The sequence below is a fragment of the Vipera berus genome (genome assembly GCF_964194415.1).
Source record: "Vipera berus genome assembly, chromosome: 1".
NCBI lineage: Eukaryota > Metazoa > Chordata > Lepidosauria > Squamata > Viperidae > Vipera > Vipera berus.
In genome coordinates, this window is record NC_138202.1 from 200,316,766 (window position 1) to 200,329,090 (window position 12,325).

At 37.3% G+C, this 12,325-nt stretch overlaps 1 protein-coding gene across 2 annotated transcripts in view; it reads right to left on the reverse strand.

Moving 5' to 3' along the window:
• Positions 1–12,325, reverse strand: part of MACROD2 (mono-ADP ribosylhydrolase 2) — a 1,175,381-nt gene that overhangs the window by 161,311 nt on the left and 1,001,745 nt on the right. For both annotated transcript variants that reach the window (XM_081314693.1, XM_081314692.1), the window contains exon 9: positions 2,926–3,007. In XM_081314693.1, the coding sequence (XP_081170819.1) occupies positions 2,926–3,007 (82 nt within the window). The remainder of the gene's footprint in view (positions 1–2,925; positions 3,008–12,325) is intronic.

Genomic DNA, 12,325 nt, shown 5'->3' on the forward strand with positions numbered 1-12,325 from the left:
TGACACTGACCAACCAGGCAATGTGATTTATAACTTTATAAATTCTCTGCTTCTCACAGTTCTTCTAGATGGCAAGCTAACATTACATTCACTTTCTCAGGACGTGCCTTATAACTCCTTACCTAGTAAAACATCTGGGAAATTTTTCTTCCATACAGATGTTGTCAGATCAGTATGATTTAGTTCTCTTGACCATAGCCCACCATTAAACCCACCACCAATTCTGTCTAGTCTAGTCTAGTCTGTTTTTTATTTTTAATATATTTAATTTGTAACTGTGGTATGTGACTGTAATCAAATTCTCACTTACCCACTCATTCCTGAAATATATTCCGTGCTAGTGTTGCCAACCTAACTGGAAGTTCAATTCAGCTTTCAGGACTCAAAATATCAGCTCCACACCAAACACCAATCAGTCCAATATACATGCTTACATCAAACCTTTTAAACTCTGTATGATTGATGCAGCTCTGATGTCTCAACAATGAGTATTGTAGTTGCCAGGCCAACAGTTATTACATGTACTAACTGAAACCTCAGCTAAAGGAAACATCCCTTGTACAAGTTTAGGTATTTTGAATGACAGTATTAGTAAATCAAATACAAAAAGTTTTTGAGAAAAAGCATGTGGTCATAGCCCTTGAAGTAAAAAAAATTGAGACACAGGAAAAGAGAACTTGCTGCTGTCATCGTGTGATAGAAACCAAGATTTCTAAACTTTACTATGATCCCAGTTTCAACTGAGACAAATCAGTTGAATTCAGAGCCAAGAAATACTTAAAATCAATTGTGTCAGAATAATAAATTGTTTGTTAGAGGTCTAACAGAAAGCATGTTATATAAGACTCTGCACAGATATTTCCATTATCAGGAATAATATTTTAACTATATCAATCTATTTCAAGAGTATATGCACTGATACAGTTGTTTAACCCAAAATAAATTATGATTTGGGATAGAAAGCAGTATTATCTCAAGTCATCAGCTCATAAATACCTATCAAATATGAGACAGAAAAAAACTAAGTGGAATACAAATAGAAACTATTGCTGAAGTCATCTAAAGGTATCTGAAATGAACAACTCACACTTGCATATGGTCCAAATAGCATGTTAAGCATTTATTTTATAAGCCTTGATACAGAACTATGTTAATTAGTTGTAAAACTGCTGTGCCATGCTAAACATATAATCTTTTAATGATGCAACTTTTTTTTGCCTGTGCTAAGCTATAATAGAATTGTTTTTGATTAAAAAGAAGGCCTTGCCTTGCTGAATGATTTAGAGATAAATATTCCATGTTTAAGACTCCAGAAACCCATATGTCCCATAGGGAATATTTTAAAAAAATTCCAAGGCCATCCACGAACTCTTAAGCTAATGGCTTAATTATGAAGGAATATGTGCAAGTCCTTCAAGAACAATTTCTCACAAACCTTTAAAGTTTGGCCCACTTTTTCTGGGCCAGCCCTGTATTATTCGGCAGGTTCCCAGTTAGAAAAAGGACAGCAGGCTAGTGTGAAATCAGCTGTTTATTCGCCTCCACAGGAACGACTAAGCGCGTTTCAAACCCCCTTATATAGTCCCGCTGGTGGACTTCTGGACAATCCCTGTTCGGGGATTCTCCCGCCGTTTCCACTCGACCAATCCCGGCTGACCGCGTGCAGAGCTGTCAGGTCGCAGCTGTTATCGGTAGCTGTCAGTGGAAACCGCGTGTGGGGCTGTCAGCGGGAGCCGCGTGTGGAGCTGTCAGCTGTCAATGAACTGTCAAACCTGCCAACTCTGTTTATAACTATACAAATCCCTTTTTACAACATATATTACAAGCCCCTTTCCCCATAGCATGCTTATTTGTTATGATGCCATATCTTACTGGGTCATCCTATTTCTACTGCCTTGATCAAGTAATTAATAGAGAATATTTCCAGTGATGATGTTACCTAGCCCAAGAATGACAGAAATGCAGGAAAACAACCAAGCTCAGAGAACGCTAAGAACCCAACAATTAAACTCTAAACTACAATATTCTCCAGGATGAGAATATTTCTAGTAGGCCATAATCTAGACACAATTGAATACTGCAGATGATAAGAGGGTCTTTTCCAGGAAGGATCAAATTTGCTATTCCAACTTTCCTTACACTCTCAAGATAGCAAAGTTACACTAATGCTACAGCTTTAGTCAATACCCATTCTGAGCTCTGCCTCAAACAGACCTAGATTTACCATGGTGTCCCATCCAGATTGGTATCCTAGTCAAGCCAATGTGGATGAAAGTCCTTCAAAACCATCAAAGCCAACCCTCTCAAACATCACAGGGTGTCTCCTTGGGTAAACTTCAACATCATGCCAAGCTTGATGTTCCAGAAAAACAAGAGGAAAATAATATTTACTGCTTAGAGTTTATGAACGTTTTTATTTTTAAGTTGAAGAAGAAAAAGGTTTTCATTAATGCAGAACAATTTGGGCTTTTTGCTGGACAATTTTGATGCTGCTTTGCAGACTTTCCCTATGACTTAAAAAAGATTCAGGTTGAATACTTAAAAAAAATGCAATGCAGTGCTTGATGTAAAATCCGTGGACAATTAATGTCCTCTAAATACTCTGACATTCTGTCAGATGTTTCCATTGTAATTTTAAATTTCTAATGGCTCAAATAATTTTGCCTCAACTCTTATCACACAGTCATATCCAATAATTCCCTCTTTCAGTACTGAATGTCCAATTCAAACTGAATCACCAATGCTGATTTGCACAGGCCTAGTTACCGTACAACAAAATTTATTTCATTTTGTATGTTTTATGTATGAATAATTGTCAACTCATAAATCATTTAGAGGATCTATAAAAACATAAACAATGTAGGCATATGTACAAAAAATATCTGGAGGACAGGAGTTGGTTTTCAAAGAAACAAATAGATATACCTGTTGGGAAGAAGTCATTCATTTTCTTCTTGTAAATTTTGTAGTCAACTTCCAAAAATACACAAAAAATGACACGGTCCATCTGAAGGGGGAAAAGAGAGATTATCTTAACAAGGTATTATTTGGGCCTTTAAATATAACAATAACAATAAACAACAACAGCAACAGCAGCAGCAGCAGCAGAAACAACAACAAAAACAACAACAATAATAATAAAGGAAACACTTGGTTATATTTTTTTATGGATATGTTTGCATATGTTCATACCATAGCAGTCCAGAGGTCCCAAACCACACACAAAGATTTATTGTTTGGATCAAAGGGATCGTTTTAAGTAGCAGTATGAAATTTAGGGAGCTGATTTTCCTTTTATGCTAACTGTGTATGCAATACTGGAAACATCTGTTTCTGGAAGTGCCATGTACACTGATTAAATAAATAAGTCAAAACAAACTTGCCTTCATAAGGTCAATTCCGTGTAGAGTTCCTTTTCAACAGGTAGCTGCTTAGGCAATCTACCTTGAACATTTTGGTTCGAATACTAATCTACCCGCTTATCATAATTTTAATGGATGGGTCCTAAAACAGCTGTGTCTCAGGGATTTGGGTTAAAGAAATGGAACCTCCATTCAAGGTCACTGGAGATGTTTCTGCAGGACTGTTTATTATTCTGGAAAGTCTTTAAAAAGCCTTCTATACTGTCCTTAATTATATAAGCCTACCTGCTTTTAAACTGGTTTGGTTAAACAAAATCAAAAAGAGCAGAGTAAGACAGCCAGATGGCAGCCAGAATAAGTAGTAAATAAAACAGTTCATAAAGATGAAATTCTCAAGTAAAGCCAAACATGTAAAAAAGCACAAACTGTATATAATAATTAGCTCCTAACAAGAATGTTTTGGCAAGCAATTCTGTGTCAAAAAGTTTTACTCAAAGGTTTCACTTAAAAATAAAGGAGGGGATCAAATTAAACTGTATTTACATATTCGATGTTTAAACCATCAGCTACCAGAGTCTCATAGTGGCTTACCATAAAAGCATAAAATCAGTTAATAAACATTAAATATTATGTCAAAACCATAATCAAAAGTCTGTTTTTAATGCTTTTGATTGACTGATTGACTGAACGATTGGGCAGTCATTTGTTCAGAATTGTACAGCATCTCCTACTTAAGCAGGGGGTTGGACTAGAAAACCTCTAAGGTCCCTTCCAACACTGTTATTCAGTTATTCTGCATACAAGGAGGTTAATTATTTCAATTTGATAGAGGTAGACAACTCTAGAGAAGGCTTGAGCCTAGGTGCATACATCTGCAGATGAACTTCTTCAGAGGATGTGAATGAATGGAGATAGGAGGGAATTATCTTGAACAAACAACTATTTTCTCAGTAACCTGGAGCTGAGCTTTAAAGGTATTTCATTCAGATATGCATTCACAATCAGTGTGATGCTTTCCAAATAGGTGCAAAATAATTTTGGGAGGGGGGAGGCTCCCATAGACCAATCTGGTTGCTGAATGTCACACTAAGTTAATTTTCTAGATAAGATACAAATGTAGCCTCATTGCCACTGCAAAAAAAGTGGTGAAATTGGGTGAGGTCACATGGTAACTCGCTTAACGACCACCGTGACTTCTGGGCTCAATGATGGTTTTCAGTCAACTGTCAACCTGTAGAGAGCTCTTATGTGGGCCTCACCTCATGATGTCCAGTGTCGTTCATATTATTATTATTATTATTATTATTATTATTATTATTATTATTATTATTATTATTATTATTATTATTATTATTTGGATTTATATACCGCCCCTCTCCCGAAGGACTCGGGGCGGTGTACAGGGCAATTAAAACACTATATACAACACATAATATACAAAAATTAAAATAAATTAAACCAAGTAGCCCTAAACAATAAAACACGTTCTAAAATTTAACATTTAAAATCTAAAATCCCAGTCCCTCAGTCCAGGCCGGCAAGTTCAAATAGCCAAGTCTTCAGGTCGCGGCGAAAAGAGCGAAGGTCGGGAGCCATCCGGAGCTCAACAGGGAGCTGATTCCAGAGGGCAGGCGCACCCACAGAGAAGGACCTCCCCCTGGGGGCCGCCAGTCGACATTCCCTGACCAACAGCACCCTGAGGAGGCCCTCTCTGTAGGAGCGCACAGGACGATGGGAAGTTGTTAGAACGTTCACTTCATAGGAATAGGTCACACGGGGAATTAGGTAGTGAGATTCCTGATTAGACAGCCTGGGTTAGAAGGAAGTTTCTGTCTCTAATCCCATCACACATGACCACCTCAGCAAAGTTTCTTGGATCCTTTCCTCCGCAACAATTATCAAACTTATTTCTTCTTCTTCTTCTTTTTTTTTGCCAGTCTCATAACTCCTCCATGCTGTTACTCTGCATAATATCATAGCTGCTATGTCTCTCCTTCCCACATACCCACACTGATGTTATCTAGTCTCCGCAGCTGAACATGCTGTGTTTGCGTTTGCTTCCTAGGGAAGAATTTTCTTTGCGACTAACATTTCATTTTCCAAATGATGTGTTTAGTCATTCATTGAATTCCAATATTTTTTCAACAAAACATGTAGAAGATTCCACACAAGACACATTCACTTTTTGTAAACTGCACTTATATACCCATGGCCACTTATATACAGATATCTGGTGAGCCTGTATCAGCTTCTTTCAAGTTTTTCATTGCCAGAGTAAAGTTATAGGGAACCTTTTTTTTTAAGAATATGAAGTTTTTCAGCCCCGTAAAACTTTTAAAGTGGCCTTTGCATATATAATCTATATATGAATTAATTCCTTCCAAATGTGTGAAAAAAGGAGCCTATTTTTAAGCATGCATAAGATGCTGTGATGACAGCTTGGATACTGTGTTTATCTGATTGAATGGCATGTGTTGGCAGATAATAAATTGAAATTAAACTATATTCCTGCATCTTGCCTGTCAAGGAATGTTTTATCCAAGCGAGCCTGATAAACTAGATTGGCCTTAATCTATGAAAAAGACTCTTGCTCTTAATCACTTCCATTCCAAAACAAATGACCTAAGTGGTCATAGGGGGAGTACCACTAGAACGGTACCTTAACAATAACCTTCCAGGACCCTTGGTACTGGCTTTTGTGATATCTAGCTTATTCTACAAAAAAAATATCTTGCTATTTCTGAGCTTTTGAAATGCCACATCGATTAGATGTTTCATGATCTTCCCTTTATAGAAGAGAGTACAAGATTATTACTAATTTGACTAGGCTCATCAACCAGCTAAGGTCTCATTGCAATCTCTACAGCCAAGGAAAAGTGGGCCATTTCTTTGAGGAAGCTTAAAGAAGCTAAACTATGAAGGCATTATTCTTTACTGAAAGCTCTCATTTTGGACTCCACTATTGAAAGTGCATTTCCTATCTCCTATCCCCTTTCCCCCCTTCTTTGCAGCCTTGATTAAATTTTGCTAACTTCATGGCTATGAACAGGTAGATCAAAGAGGTCCTAAATGAACAGCACTGCAGCAAAAGAAAAAGAAAGTTCAACTGAGTACACATTTCACTTAGGAAGCACCTTCACAGCTTTAGGCAACAGATCTTATTGATCATTCCCCTCCTCTTGGTCTGGGCTAATTCAGAGTCAATTTAAGGATACTTTTCTGGAGAGCCCGTTTGGTGTAGTGGTTAAGGCAACAGGCTAGAAATCAGGAGACTATGAGCAATAGGCCTGCTTGGAGCACAAAGACAGCTGGGTGACCTCTGGCTAGCCAGTTTCTCTCAGCCCCAAAAAGGAAGCAATGGCAAACACTTCTGAAAAACCTTGCCAAGTAAACTGCAAGGAGTTGTCCAGCCAGTCTCAGAATCAGACAGGATTGAATGGAAGGGGAAAATGCTTTTCTAAGTTTTTGTACTTAGGCATTTTTTCTTGGCATCATCAGGTTTCAGGAGACTTGATGTAACAGGTGGATATATTTTAGGAGAGATAAATTCCCAGATGAGATATTTAAACCAGCACAAACTGAAATATATCCTTGTTTTGCTTGGATATGATGGCATACAGATTCAATAATATATACATACATACATACATACATACATACATACATACCAAATAAATTTTCCACAACTCTGGAACTTCTGAACTTCATGCATAGCAATAAATATTTGGCAAGGGTTGAGAATAACACCAGAAACACAAGGAATAACCCAACAGGTTACTACTGTAGCTATGAATAATATTAATACGGGATGCTACAGAACTGGTGTAAAGTTGTAGAACACATTGCAATTGATATTGTCTGCAAAGGCCAGAACTATATAGGTAAATAATTAAGATCCAAAAGAGGAATCTAGGAAGTTAAAAAGGGACAACAATCCAAAAGGAGATTGCTCAGCAAAGGAACTCCTAACTCTTATCTCATTATATGAGACTAAAGAATCACAGTCTTTCAAAGACATGACAAAAACTATATGTATTTAAGACATGCATTGTATGAAAAACCATGTAATTATAGAAAGAGATACCATCTATCCTAGAAAGTCACTATAAGGTTGTTATGAGCAGAAAGGAGGTGTTCAAGGAATACACTGATATAAATTGTTCTTTTTCTTTTTCGTCCAGTCTTGATCCTAATTTGTCTTGTGGTCCTGATTCTTGATTTTCCACCTTTTCTGGAATGGGCTATTAAGGTAGTCATTGAGATATGATAGGCCATTTAATGACCTTTCAAAGTTACAACCCCTCCCTCCCACAAAGATACATATGAACCTGTTTCAAAGTTATAATGCCTGCAGAGCCCCCACAGTCATTCACCCTTGTGATTGATCACAGCAGCACATCCACCCACCTACCTATCCTGCCATCCTGGGTCCCCCCACACACTGGGCCTATTTTGCAACCCCACTGGGTTTCACACACTCCTCCCCACCTCGATCACCATTCACTCACTTACCTTTCGATGATTCCAGAGCTCAGGGTATCAGGGTAGGGAAGACCACTTCATTGCTGGGCCATTGCTGGGCGACATGGCACAATCAAGGGGAAGAAATCCTGCCAGTTTTGCTTTCCTCCCTATGCTTTGCTCCCCCAATGTAGCTAGCAGGGGAACCAAGCATAGTGAGGAAAGCAAAACCAGCAGGATTTCTTGATTGTGCCACGTGGCCCAGCAATGGAGCAGCCTTCCCTATTCCAGCTTCCTAAGCTCTGGATATCTTTGAAAGGTAAGTGTGGAGTTGTGATGGGGTGGAGTAGAGAAGAGGCCCACAGGGCTGTGGGGAATCCAAGGGGCAGGAAGCAGAGCATGGGATATCTTAGAGGGTGGTAGGAGGCCCAATACAGGTGGGCCTGTGCCTGCACTAGGCCTCCTGTGGCTCCCCCCCATCCAAGTCAACCCACTCTCTAAATGACTGGTGCATTCATTTACCAAATGCATTGGGGAGAGCAGAGATGGAGTCGCCATTAATGACATGGTTCATTTAATGTAGACCTCAACTTTGACAGTAATGGGCAACTTCCTATAGTTAGGGTTATGATTTGTGAACCCTAGTTCCTGCTTGCTGCCCAGTCCTAATAGTTTTGCTCTGTTACATTATGCACAGCACACAAGTCTTCTATTCATCCATAAAGCTTATGGTTTCCACATCCCAATGCACACAGCATTTTTTTTAATTGCTATTCAAAGATAACAGACATAATAAGTATTGAATATTGAATCCATTTATCAGTAACAGAAAGTAAACAAAATGAGACCGAACAGTCATACTAACTCGATCTCATTCTCTCTTGTCTACAGTAAGGGGCTTGTCAACAAGTCATTATACATGGCATAATTTTTCCTTTTAATAAATAACAGGGCATCTGTCTAGTTTTGAAGCAATCTATCACTGAAAAGAATTCAGATACATACATAGTAAAGCATTTTTAGGTGGACCTTACTGGTAAAAGCAAGTCACTAAATAATTGCTAACTCCAGAAAATTGCTGTTATCTTTTTATTCTTACCACATTCATAGTCATTTTGGTTCAACGCCCACTGAAGCCAAAGGGAATCTGTTGATTGACTTTAATAGGCCTTGGGTCAGTACTGATATTTTCTAAATCTAGGCATCCTGCTAAGTTTAGAACTTGTGACAAACTAAATTATAAAGCATCTTAAAAGTTCATATATCTTAATGACACATTGCAACAACATTTTCTATTGATGGTGACTCTTACCCCTTAATTATGATCAATAATTGGATAGCAGACTGCACAAAAAAGAAAAGACAACTTTGTAAAAGAAGGGATTTCATTAACAATAAGCAACCCATTGAATTAGATGTAAAAATGAAAAGGTCCATGTAAAGGGTGACTAAGATATAAAACTTTTAATTCTATCTCATCATGATGCATTGGCTGGTATATAGAACCTAGCTCTAGAGATTACTAAGATTAAGAAAAAATGAATCCATGACTTCCAAGTTAATTTTCTTACCTTCTGAGATTACTTAGTGAAGTTATGATTTTAGCTATGTACTATAACTATTCTGTGAAAATGAGAGTTTATTGACAGATGAAAAAGTTATCTGCTCCAATTCCTTGTAAAATGTATGCTACAGTAATTTGAGTGTGGGAACTTGGTTGCATTCATGATTCTATTACTTCCTGGGGCATTTTGGATAGAAAGACTAACGAATAAATAATGAAATTGAAATATACTTCTAAAATGTATAGCTATTCTTATTTGTAATTGTTTTTGCCTTTATCTCAAGTACTAGTCGAGGTAATACAATAGCAGTAACAGTAATAGTAACAACAAATTTATATTCATAAACACATAGAGGAAAAGAGAGAGGGAAATTCACTGCAGTTCCCAAATGGAATTTTCCCCACTCAATCTCAGTATGCCACAATTGATGTGCATCAGAATATAATATTTTGTGTTCTTTCTACAAAGTACAAGTCAGCTTAGGAGTGTGAGTGAATATTTTGTTTTTCATTATACAAGCATATCTCCAGTGGCCTGCACAGCATCCTTGGCTTCCTACATTTCAGTTAAATACCAGGGGACATCTTTGACTAATCTTTTGGTCCAGGAGGCCTGCCCTTGAAAGAAAAAAAAACCCACCTGTTGGTTAATTTCTTCTCTGCACAATTTGGATGGAAAATTTTGAAAGGCCCCATGCCATTTCTAAGATTCTGCTCCAGAATAAATGCAGCTGTGATAGCTACTCTTCTAATTCTGCATGAAATTGGATGCGTGGATGACAAATTAATTCATGCAGCAAAATAAGTTACGTTGTACAAAACACTCCCTAAAATCTTGTAGTGCTATGCGTGGTAAAACCCCATATGACCAGTTTGGACTTTTTTATATTTCCTATGGTATATAGTATAAATAATTGAAACAAACAATCTACTGTGGGGTGTACAGTGGCCAGGTAAAGTTTTTAATTTATATCGGATCCAGGACAGATCTTGTGCAAAGTCAGGATTCTACACTTCTAGTGGTCTTCTAATGAGGAAGGATAAATGCTAGATAAAAATTTATTTTTCAGTTTATAGCAGGCATAGTATCTTGCTTTAGTGGTGCAAAAGGGCTCAAGCTTGAAATAAATTCAATAGGTGTGCAGAGATACTTATGCAGGAGTTATGGAAGCAATTAAAATTCATACACATATGCCCCAAAGCCTTCAATACAGTTGCTATAAACGTGTCTTTCTGTCTGATCTAGATAAGGTGAAACTATTCGTAAGAATCAATATTTAACCTGATGACAAATGATTCTACCACTTTAGTAATAAAAAATGAAAGATGAGGAGAAAGAAAATGAGATGTAAAATTATAAACATTTTAGAAAGACAGTTGATTCTATGCCTCCATAATGATTTTTTCCCCTTTAAATAACTGTGAAAAGTTCTGATTTTATACTTTATCAAGGATACTTTTTTAGCCCACAGTGAAATATAATTAAGTTGTTGAGGCAAAAAGGGAAAACAATCACCCAGTGTTTATTATGACCAAAAAGATTAATGGGGACCACGAAATCTAAATGGAGTCCTTCAGCTTCATAACATTCTATAACTATAACAGGATATTGAATGGCAAGGTACTCAGAAATGAAACAAGATAAATGCGATGCATCATGAGAACAACTTCCACTGGCCAATCAGTAATCCTGAGGGCAGAATACTATTATTCAGATCAAATGAAGTATCTGAGAGTTGATTAATACCATCCTGGGTACTGCACTAGGTCAACAACAAAGTGATAGAAACCAAACAAAGCTCCCTGGAATAATTTCTCTTGCAACCTTTTTGCATGCCTAAGACCTACAGAGAAAGAGACGCATTCTACAATTATGTCATGTTAACTCATAGTTATGGGAATGCTCTTCCCATATGAAGCCCCAGACACACAGAAGGCTGGAACTTTCCTTCCAAAGGAGAAACCCAAGAGATAACACAACACATAACACAAAAAGAGCCCAGCAATTAGATGGGGTCACTAAGAAGCAAATATACACAGTATTATCAGGAGATTAATGTTAACTTGAAAAGAACAATGGAAACCTGAGGGCAGAGAGTGAAATGAGCTATATGCGACTTCTACATAATATCTGGCAGGAGGGAGCATGGCTGACTGGGATTATGAAAAGAATGTATTTCCATATAGATGTGTTGGGGGAAGTTCTTTCCTGTTTAGCACATTCTCTGTGTTACTCGACACAGTGGATTCTATATTAATGAAGAGGTGAGGAATTAGCTACTTTTTCAAACAGAAATGGCAGTATGCTTCATTCATTCATTCATTCATTCATTCATTCATTCATTCATTCATTCATTCATTCATTCATTCATTCATTCTCTGTTGAATTTACATGGCTACCTATTCACCAGATGACTTTCAGCAGGTAACCAAGGTTTGGTCCATCAGCCAAAGCAGAGATTCCACATATTTCCAAATATTTCTGCCCACATTATAGAAACAGTAGCATTTGCAAAACTTCCCCCAACCCATCTATATGGAAATACATTATTTTTTCATTGATTTTGATATTATTCTACAAGGATGAGTACACACAAGCATTTGAATCATCCTTAAGCCAGCTTTTCAGAATTTCACATGCATACCATTTAAGGATCATTTGATCAAAGACATACTTTTATAAGTGTTTGTAAGAACAGACATATTTGTGAGTATTCAGAAATTAATTACCAATTGTTAGTAGACTGTAATTAACCACTATTTGATGAGAGGGGTGGTATTGCTGGAGAATCAATCGTTCTCCTGCTCCCAAATGTTACTAGGGTCAATAGGAAAGAGCTTCCCATAGTTTACTTCTGGCTCACACAGAAATATTGATATCTTTGTTATGATTATTTATAATAATAAGAGACTGAGATTCTTGAGATATTTTCCCCTC